Source organism: Zootermopsis nevadensis, unplaced genomic scaffold (genome assembly GCF_977971745.1).
Source record: "Zootermopsis nevadensis isolate Lab colony 2312 unplaced genomic scaffold, Znev_1.0 Znev_ptg000001l, whole genome shotgun sequence".
Taxonomy (NCBI): Eukaryota; Metazoa; Arthropoda; class Insecta; order Blattodea; family Termopsidae; genus Zootermopsis; species Zootermopsis nevadensis.
The window spans coordinates 20,460,000-20,479,852 of record NW_028259133.1 but is presented as its reverse complement, the minus strand read 5'-3'; the positions used below and the strand labels follow the sequence as shown (position 1 = coordinate 20,479,852).

Here is a 19,853-nt window from a genome sequence, read left to right as displayed (position 1 = left end):
GAGTGTGGTCTAATTGTAGTTAACGTATTAGGCGTATATTAAGAGAGAAAAGATAGGCAGGCCGTTGTAGAACATCAAAAGCATTTCACTTCAAAACAATACATTCGCTCCAATATGTGAAAATAATCTGGATATGAACATCACCAGAAAACATCACCAAAAAAGCTACACAACAGAAATTGTAATTGAGTTTGTTGATATAATTTTACACCTGAAGATGGTTCGATGAAACCGAAACATGTTGTAAAAAAATGTTCCAAATGTAAATCGATTATTCGATGTGGAACATAAAAATGATATTTTAATTATCTTATTTGTAAATTTTAAATTTTAAATATAATTGTGATTAGACGGACAAAACCGAATAATTAATTTAAGAGAAAAGAAAACTTATTCGCCACGAATCGAATATTTGATATCGTATTCCCACCTGTACAAATATTTAACCGCGTACGTGTTAACAAGACAATCCATGCTCGTGATTATTTAATCATGTTTGATGTTAAATGGAAGGTGAATTATTACAATGTTTTCATATTTACCGTGACTCTAATTTTAGGTTCATTACAGTTAATAATTCTGTCGGGTCTGTGTATGCGGTTATCTGAGGTGATTAATAGAACACTGCTGGACGCTCCTGGAGGCGCTACCTGCCCGCATTAAGAAGTGGTTGTTACTTCCGTCCATTGATAAGATTCTAACACGCGGGTTTCTAGAACAACGTCGTTTTCTAGGAAGTTGGCCTCTGTTTAACATGTATGAATTACAATTACCCATGTGCCGTAACTATAACATTAGCATATCTCTTATAGTCTTGGTGGTGGAAGGTTAAAATTAGTGTGTGTGAATAGTTCAGAGAATTATTTACGTGTTATAAGATAAAATTTAATTTGAAAAGATTTTGACTCAAAATGTCATTTGGTTCTGATAAAAAAGGTGTGTAAATTCTAGGAGAGTTTAGAACCTAATTTAATGATAGCAGGCACTATCCGAAAAAAGTTTCTCTTCGTTACGTTATATTCTAACGAATGCGACCTAGACGTAGATGGGATGATAATCTCAGGCGGGATCTATGGGAGATAGGAGTTGAAGGAGACTGGATTTTGTTGGCCCAGGACAGGGTCCGGTGGAGGGCTTTGGTTAATTCGGTGATGAACCTTCGGGTTCCGTAAGCCATCTGGTTGGTTGGGTCCACTATTTGGGAAGCCTGAGGGGAAGAGACCTCTGGGGAGACCTAGACGTAGATGGGAGGATAATCTCAGGCGGGATCTATGGGAGATAGGAGTTGAAGGAGACTGGATTTTGTTGGCCCAGGACAGGGTCCGGTGGAGGGCTTTGGTTAATTCGGTGATGAACCTTCGGGTTCGGTAAGTCATCTAGTTAGTTAGTTAGTTAGTCAAATAGGACAAATATGCTGCTTTACGAGTGACGTCTCCCCCCACCCCGCAATATGTGCTCATGTGGACGTGCTTGGGCGAAGAGACAGTTTGTCTTTACAGAATTAGGTTGTGTCTCTTATAGAAATGCATCCACATCGTACCAGTATTTTACGCTTGCCTTCTATTTACAGCTTACAGAATTTAGGAAATCTCTGCAAAGAGGACTCTTTCTTATTCTCGTCACAGCCTCAGAGCACGAATAAACTCTTTGTACCGGGAGATGAGGTTTTGTTGGCCTAACGTGTAATCCGCGCTGTGAGATGCTTCAGGTTAGGTTATAGGCCTACCCCGGAGTATCGATATATCACTTCAAAAGGTCTCAGCTTTCCCGGACAGCCATGTCGAAAGTCGGCGACACGTTAAACTTCTCACACTCGACACGGGGAGCGCTACATGCCTAACGTGTGAAGCGTGCAGTGTTTGAATGAAATTGAAGAATATTGCATCGCGTCTCGATTGTCATATTCTATACAGACAGGATTTCATATGTCAGAATATAAGTTCTATTTTCTAAACATATGTTGTAATAGGGGTTCATCTTGCCCAAGATAGGGACCAGTGACCGGCTGTTGTGAACGCGGTACTGAACAGTCAGGTTATACAAACCTCAGTAGATTGTAGTAAAGACGTTTACAGATATAATTGTAAAGTTTCCAAATATATGGCTTTGAAAAATAATTTGGAGTGTAAACTATGTTAATGTATCCCTCATAATGCCGTAAATTCATGATAAAACATATATGAACTGTATTAACCACCTACGTCCAGGTCCATACAATATATTTTAAGTGTTTTATATTATTCTCAGGATGCACAGCGATTATTTGCTAAACAGCGTTAACGAACTGATCTTTGTGACGGTGAAGTGTGGTGTTTTCTTTGCGGTACGGGCTGAATTCTTAAAAAAAATTGTTTTTTCGACGAGCTTAGTGCTTGAATTTGGCGATCTGATTATTTGCAAAAACTTTAGGTGGACTTTATTTGGTGACTAGACTCCTGTATGGTCAATATCCACACGACAATTTGACTGCGGTCGTATGAAAGTTCGCGAAATTCCTGAGGGACGTGATTAGCAGTCGCGCGTGCAGAGAGTGGGGCAAGTGGCCACTGGGCCGCGCAGTCGTTAAAGGGACACCGCACGATGCCAGGAGACCGGCCCGCCCGTCAAACCCTTCAGTTCAAAGTCCATCACCGCGTAAATATTCGCCTGTTCTGTGTAGAATGATGGCAGAAACGAAGGAAACACGAGGTTTCAGGGTGATGTACCATGTTTCTGCTTCGGATGAACATACTGCCTCCATCTTCAGGGCACTTTAGCCTGAAGAGCACGGGGAATTAATTAGTATAGTATAACATTCTTAACATTGCTATTAAAGTGTGATGGGCGGTTCATGTAACATGCATGGGGTAGATGAAGTGTTTTCAGATTTAAGGCGGTTGTCGTGAGTGGAATATTCCACTTGGAAGATCTTGTCAGAAAGTGGAAGGGTAATATTAGGACGAGTCTTAAAGAAAGAGGTTTACTGTGAAATTGATTTATCTGGCTCAGGATAGACCAAGTTTGAACCTTCGGGTTACATAAATTACAGGGTTTGGGTGGTCAGCTGAGCGACTGTTAGCTTCTCGAGGTCTCTGCTCCATGGTCTGAGATGAGATTCTCACTGCAGCTAGTATAAAGGTGGCTGGCGCTGACGTTTTAGTGGTACACATCTGCTTTATGATGGCGGTGGCAAGCATCTCTGAAACGTCGGTAAACCTACTAAAATTCCACAGTAGAAACTTCTAAAAAATATCTCACCCATCTTGTATTGATGTCAGCAAAGCTTACAAATTGTGTTGTAGTTATCTTTCGTTTTAAATAGAACACCCTGTATTATGTGTAATTGTGGGTGTGTTACGACACATGCAGAAAATAAACAATCATTTGTGACTCATTATTCTGATAGTAAATTTTCCTGCAATTAGAACGTGACAATTTGAAGACAACTTTGAGCAACGTTTGGGTTTGAATTGTTATTTTGTAGTCACAGTAGGAAGACACACGCTCCAGAAGTCATACTGTCCTGAAGAAGTAACTTTATTCAGCTGTGGTCATTTACGACGTAATTAAGAGAACCTCCCCCCCTTGATGGTTTAATGGCGTATAATTTTATGTTGTTAGTGTCACGCCATCTGTTATGTTTTTTTGATGGTGGTTTCAGCTGTGTGAGCGGAATCCAGAATCCAGCACCTGTCATAACTTAACTTCCCTGTAATTATCTCCAGAATGTCGTTGTAAATGCCTGTAAGTGACATTCACTGACGTTCCTCATGTCATATATTTTATCTACTTACAAGCGCAGTGACACACTTCAAATGTTACGGAAATGAAACTTTTCTTTACCTGGATTCATCTGAGTTATTATGGTTCCTTCAGACTTCTTTAATTCGACTTTATCTAAAATATATTAAGTGTGTATGCCTATTTTTTAAATTATTTAATGGTTGTTTTCGGATTTGAAGCCTCGTGATTAATAAAGCGTCCTAAATAAATTAATAAAAAATAATATCGCTGTCTTCTGGGTTGTTGCGCCATGTAGTCTGGTAGAAGTTCGACGTTTCAGAGGTCCTTTCTGCCTCCATCATCAGGGCGATGAGCATGAAGATTTCTGTCTTCTGGGTTGTTGCGCTGTGTAGTCTGGTCGATGTTAACCAACGTTTCAGAGGTCATACTGCCTCCGTCATCAGAGTATGAAGATATCCGTCTTCTGGGTTGTTGCGCTGTGTAGTCTGGTCGATGTTAACCAACGTTTCGGAGGTCATACTGCCTCCGTCATCAGAGTATGAAGATTTCTGTCTTCTGGGTTGTTGCGCTGTGTAGTCTGGTCGATGTTTACCAACGTTTCAGAGGGCTTACTGCCTCCATCATCAGAGTATGAAGATATCCGTCTTCTGGGTTATTGCGCTGTGTAGTCTGGTCGATGTTTACCAACGTTTCAGAGGTCATACTGCCTCCGTCATCAGAGTATGAAGATTTCTGTCTTCTGGGTTGTTGCGCTGTGTAGTCTGGTCGATGTTTACCAACGTTTCAGAGGTCATACTGCCTCCGTCATCAGGGCGATGAGTATGAAGATTTCTGTCTTCTGGGTTGTTGCGCTTTGTAGTCTGGTCGATGTTAACCAACGTTTCGGAGGTCATACTGCCTCCGTCATCAGAGTATGAAGATATCCGTCTTCTGGGTTGTTGTGCTGTGTAGTCTGGTCGATGTTTACCAACGTTTCAGAGGTCATACTGCCTCCGTCATCAGAGTATGAAGATTTCTGTCTTCTGGGTTGTTGCGCTGTGTAGTCTGGTCGATGTTTACCAACGTTTCAGAGGTCATACTGCCTCCGTCATCAGGGCGATGAGTATGAAGATTTCTGTCTTCTGGGTTGTTGCGCTTTGTAGTCTGGTCGATGTTAACCAACGTTTCGGAGGTCATACTGCCTCCGTCATCAGAGTATGAAGATATCCGTCTTCTGGGTTATTGCGCTGTGTAGTCTGGTCGATGTTTACCAACGTTTCAGAGGTCATACTGCCTCCGTCATCAGAGTATGAAGATTTCTGTCTTCTGGGTTGTTGCGCTGTGTAGTCTGGTCGATGTTTACCAACGTTTCAGAGGTCATACTGCCTCCGTCATCAGGGCGATGAGTATGAAGATTTCTGTCTTCTGGGTTGTTGCGCCATGTAGTCTCTTAGAAGTTCGAAGTTTCAGAGGCCCTTTCTGCCTCCATCATCAGGGCGATGAGGTTTACCGCCGTGAAAATCTCAAATCCTACAAATTAATAAAAAAATTGTTATTTTTCAGTTCGTTCAAGTAAGTTCGCTCCTTTCGTTGTAAACAATTATGCTTTATGCTATGCATTTACTGAATACATATTTTCCTCCCGTCATACATTTCCGTTTTTTAATCTTGTCTTGGTTTATGCATTTCCCGATGTGTCTTAAACACTTAAGTTTTGCTGTTTAAATTCTACTATTAATTTTGTTCCTAACCCATTTTCACGAATGTATAAAACAGCTGTAACTCCCATCGCGTTATAAAATTTCAACGTCATCTCGTTTTTATTCGTGTTTTATATCATATTTATTGTCCTACGTTTTTATTAATAGCGAAGTATTTTATTATTAACATCACACGTTCTCATGGAAGGACACTTTGCAAGCGATTTAAATCCAAAACTTGTCTTACAATCAAACCCAAACTAATTGAAAGTCATTGGTAGTATTTTGGTTAATGATATATCCATGTCAAAATGTTCAGCCAGGTTTTTTTTGGGATAACAAATAGTCTTTGTGTGCATAGGCCCTCCTTTTTCTGAATTGCAATTTTATCTACGGTGGAGTGTGAATTATTAAGGAAATATTGCGAAATTTAAAACCCCAATTACAGCGGAACATTTGCCAGAATCAGCACGGCCACCATCTGCCTTTCTAATTGCGTCCGTAACTCATAAATCTAGTAACGCTAATAACTGTTACCTTGTCCGGAGACATTCTCCGAAGGGGGCGGGGGCGGGCGGGAATCGATACGTTTCAGACTGACAGTATAACGCAAAATGAACCCCCTCTGGCCGCACCCCTCCCAGAAGCGCTCAGGGCACCGAAGAGGAGCTGCAGGACACGATGTCGTCGTAAATCACGAATATGACTGTTGTTACATGCGTGAAACTACGACCAACCGGTTTGTCCCATAAACTTGGATGCCACAGACATGCACCGTCCGGTGATGCACACTCATATCGATTTTAAATTATGGCTCTAGTCCCAGACCTGACACTCACTGTCTTTACCCCCCTGTGAGTGTTGATGCTATTTGATGAATCTCCTTTTCCGCGTGGGATTTGAGGTTTTCACGGAGCCTGAGTTCAGACGATGGTCTGGCTTGTAGGATTCGGTGAAACAAGCTTACTCTACCCTGAAGACGGAGGCGGCATATTCCTACAAAGCACTGATGTTCAAATGAAACAGGCCATAATCCTAACCTTTACGCTGTTTCCTTGTTGTTTTGTTTAGCAGCTACGCGATTCGAAAGTTCCATGAGCGTTTTTCTTCAGTTTGTGGTCTTTTAAGAAGTTTTTATACTGTGCAGTCTTATAGGTGTCTTGCTTCTACTTCAGCCCTGAAGAAGGAGTTAGTGTGTTCTCCGAAACGTTGATATATATATATATACCTGCAAGTCTGCACGATTTTAAAACCCAGAGGACCAACATCTTGAAGTTATAGTAACTTCGTTTCTTTGGTCTACAGTTAGTTATCTATCCCACAAGGAATTTATAATAACACCAAGAAAAGACCAAATGCAGTATTTTTTATTTTTTTTATTTGTAGTGTTCTGTCTGACGACAGGTCCATATATTATGAACAGGATCCTTCCAACCTCTTCAGGTTGTCAGGGACCTGCTCATACATATATACATTCTTGGCAGAGATGATCAGAAGTGGTTTGCCATTGCCTTCTTCTGTGTGTGAGTGGAGTAATTGTTGGGATGCCACGGAGAAACCGGGGAAGTCCCCGGAGGAAAACTCCGTGTTGCCTAGACCACGGCCTTGCCCAACACAAGTTATAAATTTGAGCACCACCGAGAATTGAACCCAGGACACTGTAATGAATATTGTATTAAGTCTGCATGCGTCATACCAACTTGGCTGCTAGAAATATCCTTTTCCTGGTACTTAAAATCATGACCGGACTTGAAAATGATTGTGGAGTGGATTTATCTGGCTTGGGATTGGAGTCTGTAGCGGGCCGCCGTGAACACGGTAATGACATTTCAGTTTCTGTAAAGGAGACGAGGAATTTCTTGGTTAACTGAGCGACTATTAGCTTCTTAAGAAGGGCTCTGCTCGTTGAAGTGAGGTCTCTGGTGAAAATTATGGCCAAAGTTCAGGTTTCTTGTTTTTCGTACTGTCGAATTATACGGACGACTTCCTTCTTTGGTCGTGTCGCTCGGATCTCTCAACACTTGTAATAGCCTCAGCGAGATATATCGCAGGAATCTATTTATTGTCTTTGGTGGAGCCATGCCATTAGGTTAAATCCGCGAGGTTTCCTTCCGAATCGACTGGACCACCTGCCCATTATATCACACGGCGCCTAAGTTTCGAACACGCGTCACTGCTACAAACTCCGCCGTTGAAGCTGTAAACTGATTAAATAACTTGTGACTGAGTAAAATCATGGAGCAGCGTTTCTTGAGTAGCTCATAGTTGCTCAGCGAGTCAGAAAGTTTCCTGTCTTTTATGGAATCCAATATTTTATTGTCGCGTATACAAGATGAATCCAAAGGCCATTATCTCATTCCATATTTTCTTAAAATCCATCTCAAAATGGATTTTAGGTGCTGTCTTTTCTTTACGGCTTTCTGATCCATGTCTGTATGCATTTGTCAGTGTTTTGTTCTCTGTTCTACCCAACTACTTCATCCTCTTTAGCTATAAAACCCTTCATTACGCAGTTTTCTCCGGTTGATTAAGTTTAATATTTTTCTCAGAACGTCGAACTCAGACGCCAATATTCTCCGTAGTACGAGACGCCAATATTGACGCCCTTGTAAAAAGTCACTTAAAATTATTAAGGTTCTTTAATAAAGAGACACTCGTAATTATTGAAAGACTCCAGATGTTGCGTTAAAGTTTCTTGTCGTCAGAGAAGTCTGTAATATTTGAACTCGTAGTTATTAAAAAAATATACGAACGCGCATGCGTCAATAATTCTTTGGTGCCATGCCAGAACATTTTATGAAAACGAAATGAATACATTATTGAATAATTACGAATTTATTCAGGCAGTAGATTGATATAGAATTCCTCAACTAATTGAAAACCACGTGTCAAATAATATAAAACAATAGATTACAGCTTAAGTGCCTCCATCATCAGGACGATTATACATCGCTCCAGTGATTGAGGCAGCAAGGCTTCTGAAACGTCGTTTCTACGCATGATATCATGAGAGAGTTACCTTTGTACTTGCCGCCGAGAGAGCCTGAAATCTTTTAAGATAATATTAAAATGAAACTTGTGGTGATAGGTTGTGAGGATAGGACCAGGTCCAGTAGCTTACTTTGGTGTTTGGTGTTGAACCCACGAAGATTTACATGAGAATGAAAACACAACACTTCACCATTACGAAGATCAAGTGGTTAACGCTGTTTAAGACAGTAATCGCTGTTTACAGTGAGAATCATACGAAATAAATGAATACAAAATGGTGGAGTTGCTGGTTGTTAAATTATGCGGTTCATATCTAATTTTTTTTATTTTATATATTTTTTATATATTTTTTTAAATTTATTTATTTATTTTATTTTATTCCCACTGTAATTTAAGGGGTTGAATTAAATAAAAGCTTGAAAACTTCTTGCTAATTGACTTGTAAGGTGGAATTGCAGATTCTGGATTATTTATGTCTCAGTACGTCCCGAGTTGACTTTGTTTTATTTATTAATTATGTTAGAGAAGCGATATGCCCCGTCTGAGTTGTCACCCGGGGGTCCGCTGCTCTCTGTGACTCGCGTCAGGTTACTATTTAATTGGACGCAACAACTTCCAACAGGCTCCAAGGGTAGAATTTCAGCGGCGGCTTCGCTTGGAGATCACGAACCAAATTAGACGACAGTTCGGAGGCAGTCCCATGGGTACAGATGTACTTAACGCTATGCATTTGTCTTGTTTTGCGTCGTTGAATACGATAATTTTAACTGTCGGGCTCTTAACTGGCCGGCTCTGTTCTCTGATGTAATGATGCGGTTTAAGCTGGTTGTATTCCGCCGACGTTTCGGATATACTTACTGCCTCCATCAACAGGGCGATCGGACTCAACTGAACAGAGACGATAATTATTATGTATGTTCAGCTCTGGGTTCTAAAGAATAAGGTATGTCGCGTCATACACAGGATATTTAATATAATTTAATATAATTTATGAAAAATGTTTCAATATTTAGCGCATGCCCAAGTGAGGTTCTCGGACAAACACCCTTACACCAGATTTATAATTATTTATTTGTAGACTCGTCAAATGGATGACTTATACATTGCGCTAACCTTTTAAAGCTCAGTGGTAATTATATATACCACATGATTTAATAATCACTAAGTCTGAATTTATACACAGGATGAATTTATGGGCATGATTTTTACTGTAAATCGCGATTATTTCATTAAACAGCGTTAACCAGTTGATTTCTGTAATGGTGAAGTGTGGTGTTTTCTTTGCGGTACGGACTGAATTATTATAATTTATTTAGATCACTTTCGGCTTCTTGTAGAAGAAATTCCTACGGTGTCTCATCTGCTCCCTGCAAATTATTCTACCTTAAATCTCGTGTGAACCGAAAAATTAGGTATGATGATGATTTATGGATTTCTTTGTTTCAGAATTCTCTCTGATAACGCCCTGGAGCGCATCCATCCAGACGTTTTCGCCAACAACAAGCATCTGAAAAGGCTGTAAGTATTATTATGAGGCATAAATTTGGAAATTTATACAGCACTTTCAAATACGAACGTTTTCAGAAGTTTTCCTTGTGATTCTACGTGCATTTTAAAAGCTTCTATCTGTTCTTATTTGTTGTTTATTTATCCCCGCTTTCAGTAGCTCCGACTATATATCGTTTTATTTCAGGATGATTAATTAATAAAGGATATGAAAGAATACTTATTTTACATATCTGTCTACAATGTTAAATCATTGTAATAGAGAAAAAGTGTACGTCATGGGTGACCCTTGTCTTTAATATGCAATCAGTAACTTCAAAGGCCCTTCCTTGCTTTACAATGGAGATCAGACGTGTCAGTCTTGTCTCACTAATACGAGAGAGACTGCTGGTCATTCAGTCCGTAACAGTGGGGGAGATCCCGTTGAAATTCGACGGGGATTTCTTGTTTGCGTCTTCAACATTCCAAGTGCCTAAAGAGTTTACTGTTTTGGAATTTATTTTGAATCGTAACAGACGATAGGATCCAATGGGTGAAGGCTGAAAAGGGGGTGGCGGCTTGTGGAAGTTTAAGGGTTAATTTGGTGGTCATTCAGTCATTTATAGAGTCTAGTTCTTTGTACAGATGACTGTCCGCCTAAACCTGGGGTCTCCTTGCGGTCCACAAACCAAATATAACTTCCTCTAGTGACGTCTAGCTGTTAGAACGCAGGCCTTGTAGTCCTGGGGTCTCGGGTTCGATTCCCGGCGGTGCCCGAATTTATAACTTGTGTTGGGCAAGGCCGTGGTCTAGGCAACACGGAGTTTTCCTCCGTGGCATCCCAACAATTACTCCATTCACACACAGAAGAAGGCAATGGCAAACCACTTCTGGATCATCTGCCAAGAACGTATATGAACAGGTCCCAGTCCGAGAAAAGGATGGAAGGATCCTGTTCATATGGACCTGTCGTCAGACAGAACACTAAATAAATAAATAAATAACACGATTTACTCTCCAGAGTATTATTATACTCATGTTTTTTGGATTGGTAGTACGTTTCGTTTCAGAAAACATACTAAACCGATGACGAATTATGTATGTAAATCGTGATAATTTGGTATTTATTTTGAAAAAATTGTATAGATTCATTTGGCGTATAAAGTTCTGTAGGAACACGCAGATCAGCGCAAAAAAATCCATACGGTTTGCGAGCAATCCCGCCTTACAAAATGTTTACGTTCAGGAAATCAGACAGACGCCTCAGAGCACGCGCTCACATTCTCTGGCGTCCAGGTCGATGCTTGGCACCGGTGGCAATGAATCTTCTTGGCTGGACGGGGAGACGTCCTTTTATGAACAAACCCATTTATTTCTTATTCTTAAGTTGGCACTCTTGGGCAGCCTGTCCTTTCCAATTCCGCATTGTTCTAAAGGGTCGTATATTTTAAACGATCGGTAAGACCCCTTGGTTTGGGGATCGGCCCAAATAAAGGCCTCTACCAACATAAAACAATATACCCAAAGCGGGATTAGAATTTTGTCTTCTTATAAGTTAACGTAGTGAATTAACTTGTTTTTATAAGCTCAGACTTGTGGTTAGACGACCTGGGTTCGAAGATTGCTATCTTCTGGGTTGTTGTCCCGTGTAGTCTAGTAGAAGTATACCGACGTTTCAGAGGACCTTGCTGCCTACATCATAACGCAGCATCGGTAAACTTCTACCAGGCTACACAGCGCAATCTTCAGACTCATCGCCGGGAAAACCTCAAATCCTACAAACCGAGGTTCGATTCTCGACAGGAGCGAAATATATTTCTCTCGGTCTCCGCTTCAGAAATCACAGTCGATAGTAATTATTTTGGCAAAGACGACGTCATCCCGGTTTAATCCTTCTACCCGATTTGGGTTTTAACCAGTGCAACACAGAATGGCGTTCTAACGCACGACGCGAGCTGAATAGAATTAATTTGAGCTAACTCCGGTCCACACGAATATTTCGTCGGTGACGAGATTCACTGTCCCTTGTACTGAATAATTTAAGTTCTCGTTGTGACGTAAGTTAAATTAATTTGTAATGAGATAAACGCTGTAACACACAAATAAATTTCCTTTCCTTTCTGGAAGTGAGGTGTTTATAAATACGTTTACTTTGTAGAATGTGGAAGCAGTTGTTACTTTGCTGACATTTAAGATTATAACGTTCCGACTGTCTTATGGAATGTTGCACTATGAAGTCTCTCCTGAAGATGGAGGCAGTAAGCACCTCTGAAACGTAGGAAAAATTCTACCAGACTACGCGGTGCAACATTCCGGAAGACGGTCACTTAGCGTTCTTTGCCTTCACGAAAAATGTTCTTTTTATTTTTCTAGAGCTACTGTCTAGGCAGATAACTACATTTATTTCATACATTATTTGTCCGTCTTTGCACAGCATGGTATTTATTTATTTATTTAGTGTTCTGTCTGACGACAGGTCCATATGAACAGGATCCTTCCATCCTTTTCTCGGACTGGGACCTGTTCATATACGTTCTTGGCAGATGATCCAGAAGTGGTTTGCCATTGCCTTCTTCTGTGTGTGAATGGAGTAATTGTTGGGATGCCACGGAGGAAAACTCCGTGTTGCCTAGACCACGGCCTTGCCCAACACAAGTTATAAATTCGGGCACCGCCGGGAATCGAACCCGAGACCCCCAGGATTACAAGGCCAGCGTTCTAACCGCTAGACCACTTCGAGTGTGGAATCGAATGTGTGAATCTAGTTGTACAAAGGCAGGCAAACGATACACAATAATTGTTTCTTGTATTTCACAACATGGCGCCACAATATAATGTAATATATTTATTTAGTTTGTGCGGAAGACGGCAAGTTTGATGTACTTAATTTGCTAGTGACTCTCTTGGTCCTCAGGTCGTTGCAGAACTGCGGATTGACCGCTGTACCGGTCCACACCCTGCACCTCTTACCACGTCTCACGTCCCTGTAAGTATTTGGTCCCTGCTACCTTCATCTCCGACGTGATAGGACTTTCTAGTGTCCTTTCTGAATATACTGTGTTTGGTTATGAACTGATACCTTGCTACTAACTTCATTGTTTGCTGAATGTTGGTTTTACTCAAGGGAACAGCCCAATTCCTTTTCCAAAGATAAATTATCTCCATGGAGCAATGCAGTTGAAAAAATATTGAAGAAATTCTCCACCTTTTATTGAAACAGTGGATTCAGTACCATGCAGCAACCAGTCCGTATTCTGAGCAAAATTTAACTGTTCCATAAGTTCCAATTCCATTTTCCTAAGATCCGTTTTAATATTATCTGCCCCATATACGTCTAGGTCCGTTCACTACATGTTGCTTATAGTACCTGTGTCTTCTTCACTACCGCTTTCCCAACGTTTAATTTCCCAGCCCTGAAGATAGAAGCAGTATGTTCATCCGAAACGTTGGTATCTATCTACAAGTTCATATGGCGTTATTGGTCAGATGCAAACATTGCGAGAAGTAAGAAGGAATAATACAGAATAAATAACTGATGATATCGTAATGCAGACAGATATGAAATTGGAAGAAATATAGATCTCTTTGGTATGTAATGGACTATTAAGAGAAATTATATATTTAAGGACAGAATGTCTGAAAACTGAAACATAAATCTGCTGTATTTATATAAAAGGGAGACATAAGTTGCCAGGTATGTCCAATAGGAAGATGGATGGAACAGTTTTTGATCTTTGAAAGTGGAACACGTCAAGAGCTTAATCCCTCGCGTTGATGATTTTTTTTAACATTTCAAAGCCTAGTGGTGTCTAAATGTACCACCTGCTGTAACAGTCAGTAATTCTATTACGTTTCTATCATAGAGTGTATTTGTTTTTTGTTTTTTTGTATAAAATTCACAGAGTAAACAGTGATTAACTGATTGGTTGATACGTGTAATGGTGAAGTGTCGTGTTTTCTTCGCGGTACGGACTGAATTCTTAAATATTATTTAGACGAGTTTCGGCTTCAAGGGGTTAACGCCTTATGTAAATAAAATTCATTGGTGATTTCAAGCAAAATAGAAGTTTAAGTTTGTAATGTTGTTTCCATGGAATATGTAATTTAATATTGACAAATGTGGCCGGTCTTATCCTGTTATTTCCGACTGATACGTCGTCCATACAGTTCACAGGCCTCATATACGTGCCGTTATTTGAAAGTTGGAAAACTTAGTTGTAGTTTGCTGTGACGTCAGAGTTTTCGTTGCAAAACTTTTACGTAGTTTCGAAGTGGGTTAAAGTGATAACCGTGAGTCAGATAACATAGCACGAAGTTTCTGACTTCCACAGTCCCGTCAATAATATTCCGCAGAGCTCATTCAAATAGGTTTTACGTGGCTTCTAAAACCATTTCTGCATGTAATTTTTATTTTATTTTATTTTATTGATATGTAGGAGTTACAAATGCCAGCGGACCTCACAACTTGAATATCGTTTACTACTTTTTCGAGGCAGGCTTGGATTATGAATTATAAAATATACAGTTATTATTATGATTATTATTTTCGAAGTTAGTATCCAGTCCCTCCGAGGACTTTGGCATGTTACTTTTCTGAAAAGGCGACATTTTCTTCGTGCTTGTATTTTTGAAATTTATTAAACACGATTTTGAAATATTATAGGAACCCCATAAAGAAATGATTGATACATGATTTGGTCTTCATATCTTGTACTGTTTCCTACGTAATATAATGTAATCAGTTAAAGGAAGTGAGATTGGCGAGGCATATATTGTGCATGGGGGGGGGGGGGAAGATGATGAATGTAGACGAAACTTTATTTTTAGGTAAAGGGAAGAGACTTCTTGGATACGTAGGCGTATGTAGAAGGATAATATTAAAATGTAGTTTTAATTAATAGTATTTGCGGATCTTATTGAACGTTCGGTTTCCATAAGCGGTATAATATTTCTTGGCTAGGTGAGCGACCGTCAGATTGTCAAGAATTGCCCTGCATCATGGAGTTAGTTCCTGTACATAGTGCAATGCCCAAAAAAAACAATAAAAGGCCTTGCAGCCATCTATTTAAAGATTTATGCAAGGTTAGGTTCGTGATATAATCTTGTCGATATCGACATATTATTCATTTCGATAATTAATTTTTATGGGAATAGGCATTGATATGAAAATGGTTATCCCAAAACGGAATGCGATGTCAGTGTACCTTTTGAGAGAGGAGATGGCGCTAGAGTCTTGTGTTTGTGGATTGTATTTTGGCCTAAAAGTGGTCCTGTACGCAAATATTATCCCCTTCTGTGTTACTTACGTCGATAATCGGGCCCCGAGACATTTAGGAGTCCAGAACAAGAAGTGGGGATGGCGACTGAAGGATCCGGACTGTATCAGCGAATGGAAATGGAATTCAAAGGGGCCAAGAATCACACGATTTTAAACTCCAGCGATTGCATTGTCTGTTACCATCAACACCACACCAAATGTTTGTATCTAAAGCGGAAATCGAGCCCAGAACATCGGGAACTAGTCTTGGGACATTTCATTCCGTTGTGGCTATAAAAAAAGTCCCTTCAGAATTTTATTCGGTTTGTTAGCGGATTTATCACCGGGCCTTTGTCTCGTTTCCGTTTGTTACAGGAACCTGGACCAGAACTCCATACAGACAGTTGACCCTTCCAGTTTTAAGGGCCTTCCTATGCTGCGAAGCGTACGGTTGGACAGCAACAAGTTGACAGCAGTTCCTACTGAAGCATTGACGCCCCTCAAAATGTTGGAAATACTGTAAGTGAAAGACTCATGTTTATTTAATTTAATTTACAAGGATTTAAGTTGGGTTAGGTTAGGTTACGTTGGGTTAGGTTACGTTAGGTTGGGTTAAGTTGGGTTAGGTTAGGTTACGTTGGGTTAGGTTACGTTAGGTTGGGTTAAGTTGGGTTAGGTTAGGTTACGTTAGGTTAGGTTAGGTTACGTTGAGTTAGGTTACGTTAGGTTGGGTTAAGTTGAGTTAGGTTAGGTTACGTTGGGTTAGGTTGGGTTAGGTTAGGTTAGGTTGGGTTAAGTTAGGCTAGGTTAGGCTAGATTAGGTTAGGTTAGGTTACGTTAGGTTGGGTTAAGTTGGGTTAGGTTACGTTAGGTTGAGGAAAATTAGGTCGAATTACGAATTTTTTTAATACTTCCCCTTTAGAATTTTTCAAGTGACACAAAAATTAATATTTAGTGCGAATATGACGACTGTCTTCTGAGGTACTGCGACGTCTAGTCCGTTTCAGAGGTCCTTACTGCCTCCATCATCAGGGTGACTACACGGCGAAGCATCCCGGAAAACAGTCGTCTCCTAACCGTTGTTTATGCTTCGTGATTCTCCTCCTGTTAGAATAGGAACGAAGCAGATCCCTGCACGCACTCACGCACTCCTCCCCACTAGACGCAGAAGTGCCTGATTGACATCTCTGCTTCTCTCTTTCTGCAGAAACTTGGGGAACAACATGCTGACGTCAATTCCCGTCAACGCGATCCCTGACCTCAGGAACCTGCTAATCTTGTAAGTACAAGCTTATATTTTCATAAAGCACAACGTCCTCCATTTGCCCCCCCCCCCCCCCCACGTCGCAAGGAAACCGGTGATTTTCTTCACAGACGACGCATGCAAATTCAGTTCCTTTTTATCTGAGCGATTTTCTACTTTTTCCGCGTAAGGATTTACGTAACTGCGTATCTTAACAATTTCCGGTTTCCAGGTTTTCAAATTCCTTGTATGCGAATCGAGAAATTCTGTATCAGAGATCAAAAGAAAAAACTTTTTTGGAAATTAATTATTGTTTTTGATAAAAAAAACGTTATGAGATGGTAAAGTTGCGTCATATTGTGATATAATAAATATATATTGTTTAAATCTTGTCCGTCTAATCACAATAAATTCTTATTAAATATTAAAATATTACATTAATTAACATTTAAAATATTAAATGATGTTCTTTATCGAAATATTCGATTTACATTAGACCATCATCATTTTTTTTTAAATGTAAATCGAATATTTCGATAAAGAACATCATTTAATATTTTAAATATTTTAAATGTTAATTAATGTAATATTTTAATATTTAATAAGAATTTATTGTGATTAGACGGACAAGATTTAAACAATATATAAAAAAAACGTTGTTATGTACTGAATTCCAGACCGTTCTGAATCCGAAAGCCGCAAGTTCGGTTACTCAGTGATGCTTCAACATTTCACCAACAAAAAAACAAATCGAGTATCTCACGATTTTAGAGAGACAGAGGCAACTATGTTACGTGAAGAATTTTCTGCGATAAATGGAGCAGCTGATTGTTGTTCAACTGGTCAAGAAATTCCCAATACTTTAACAGAACCCAGAGATTAAGAGCCCGCCACAGCTGAATCCAATCAGCACCATCACACGTCTCGTCTTTAACATCCGACTTAATATTATCTTCCCATCTACACCAGCGCCTCCAAGCTGTCAGTTCCTTCAACGTCGGTCAATATTTTGTAAGAATTTCTTATGTCGTATGGCCCAACCACTTCATTATCTTTGATTTAGTCACCGTAATAATATTTGATGATCTGCAACATTCAATTTTGTTCATCGCCTGTTACCTTTTTATGCAATAAAAATTAAAAAAATCTCTGCCACCTTCATAATGTTAATGTAATGAATAATATTAAAATTTGACGCGTTCAGAACGTATGTAGCCTGTAACGCAAAATAAACCCCTAAAGACATCGTTAGAGGAAGACTGTAAAATCTGGGAGCAATTAGCATTAGATACACTGGTCACTGGAACTCTCGTGAGTTCCAAGGGAATTTTTAAAAGTTATGTTTATATGAGACTTGGCCCTTATTGAATGAGACGCATTTCTCAATACAGGAGATAAATATTCATGGCTGTCCTTACGCTTCGATCCGGAGGCTCTGAGGGTTTTGTAAGGAAAACGCCTCCACGCCTTCATATGTTTGCCCAAATGCTTGAAGTGAGCTTCCGGTCTTTTCATGTCGACGTCGACAGGCAGACATAGACAGACAATCAGGACGAAACACTTGTTTGTGATTTTCTCTGCCAGTTACAAGTGCGTTGGTCGTGTAGCCCCGGGATTGTAGTGCTTGTAGTAATGACGTCAGAAATTTAAAAAAAAAGTACCCACACAATTTTGACGAGAAGTTCCTGAAAAAGCTGTTTTCAGAACCAAATCGTTTAGGGAATAATTCTTAGAAATGTGACGCTTCATAATCGCATGGTTTAATTAATTTTTTTGGGTTCCATTAACGACTGAGAATTTATTGGCAAGCTGAGCGACTATCGGCGTTTAAGTAAGGACTCTGTTCCATGAAGTTAATTACACAGTCAGGGTAATTGCTCAGAGAAGGAGCACTGACCTCATGTTATGATTTGACAGTCATTAACACGTCATAACTACCCTCTCGCTATGATATGACCCTCCCTTTAATGTTTTCATGATTCTACAGCATATTTTTTATGCTCCAAGCTGTACAACGATAAGTTCTTGGTGTGGAAGGACAATCTGTGTTATATCGCATTCTCGATCTTAAACTTTGCGTGTTAAGTTTAAAGTAGTCTTAATATGGCGTCTATTATGGTACAGAGATCCCGTATAAGATGTTTTTTTTTTTACTGTTGCGTGTTTGGGGTCATCCATTTATCGTGGTAAGGGTGACTGCCTTGGGGGATGTAACGTAATCAGACAGTTAAAACAGTAATTAGTTTGGAGTCGGGTAAGATAATTATCGCGTCTGTGAAAGTTTAAAATTACGAGCCTAAACTACATTTGCCTTGCTTTGTGCAAATATGTTATATATTTACAAAAGTAAGGGATGTATGTTCTGAATATGGTTGTCTTTAGGATTATTACACCGTGTAGCCTGCTACAAGTTTACCGATCGGACGCAGCAAACGCCTCTGAAACGTCGGTCAACTTCTACCACAGTACACGGCGCAACTAACCAGAAGACAGCCATCTTTATACTCGCCAAAGTGAGAACCAGAAATCTCGCAGTGTTAACTTGTATTTAGAAATTTAAATGCGTTTTAAGACGTCAGATTTTTGTCGGCCATTCTATAATTGCGTCGGAATCTGTCTGGAATTGTTCTTATAGGTTTTTATAAGCGAAATGGCTTCTTAGAGGAAAATGATGATTTTATCCTCAGATCTGTGGCGTTCGTGTTGAAGAAATGAGAGAAAGAAGTATTCGTGAATAAGCTTCTACCTTTTTCCTCCGGCTTTGTTCCTGTTTTCGTACGTAGACGTCGCCTAGCTGAAAGCTTTGAGCACACAAATGTCTCTCGCTGTGTCTTATGTTTTGCAATCCTTGTGTTAAAACTTCTTGTTCGACGACAAAGCTAGGATGCAACAAACATTTCCCGGCTGTGAACTTTAACCTTTTGGTCCTCCCACGCTCAACCCCCCCCCCCCCCCCCCACAACGATGTTGTCATTTGAGAGTCACCCTGTGGCTCGTACGAATGACCAGCCGTCTAGTCTCCGTCGTGAATCATTAACTATCGTTTAGGATTGAGTGAGGTTATTTAAATTTCGTGTATGTCTGCCAAGAGATTGGATTTGTACCCGAAAATTGTCCAGTTTGATATCAGGTAATGTTACACTGACTTCAGACGCAAAAAAAATACTTTTGTGATTTTTGAGTAATGAAGTGCTTGTCGGAAAAGTATTCGGGGATTAAATTTTATTAATTTGCGTCATACCAGGTTTTAAACATCTCGCCCGCTCGGTGTAAGTTCTTCATGGTCTTTGAAGATGAAAATATTTGTCAATGTACAGGACCTCCAGACTGAAACCTCAAAGTGGCTTAGTCAGTTTTAACAGGAACGTTGACATTTTTTGAACGAATTGTTCCATCGATGATATTTATCCCAAGATACGTCTCTCCTATCGGAAAGGTACAGTCAAAAACGTTTTGTCATTAAAATAAATGAAAC

At 39.9% G+C, this 19,853-nt stretch overlaps 1 protein-coding gene across 3 annotated transcripts in view; it reads left to right on the top strand.

Annotated features, from left to right (window-relative positions):
• Nucleotides 1-19,853, top strand: part of rk (G-protein coupled receptor rickets) — a 189,644-nt gene that overhangs the window by 145,720 nt on the left and 24,071 nt on the right. For 2 of the 3 annotated variants that reach the window (XM_087346010.1, XM_087346008.1), the window contains exons 3-5: nucleotides 9,840-9,911; nucleotides 15,511-15,654; nucleotides 16,343-16,414. In XM_087346010.1, the coding sequence (XP_087202136.1) occupies nucleotides 15,569-15,654; nucleotides 16,343-16,414 (158 nt within the window). In that variant the 5' untranslated portion in view covers nucleotides 9,840-9,911; nucleotides 15,511-15,568. Of the gene's footprint in view, nucleotides 1-9,839; nucleotides 9,912-12,792; nucleotides 12,865-15,510; nucleotides 15,655-16,342; nucleotides 16,415-19,853 lie in introns of all 3 variants that reach the window. The other variant, XM_087346005.1, reaches the window with a different exon arrangement.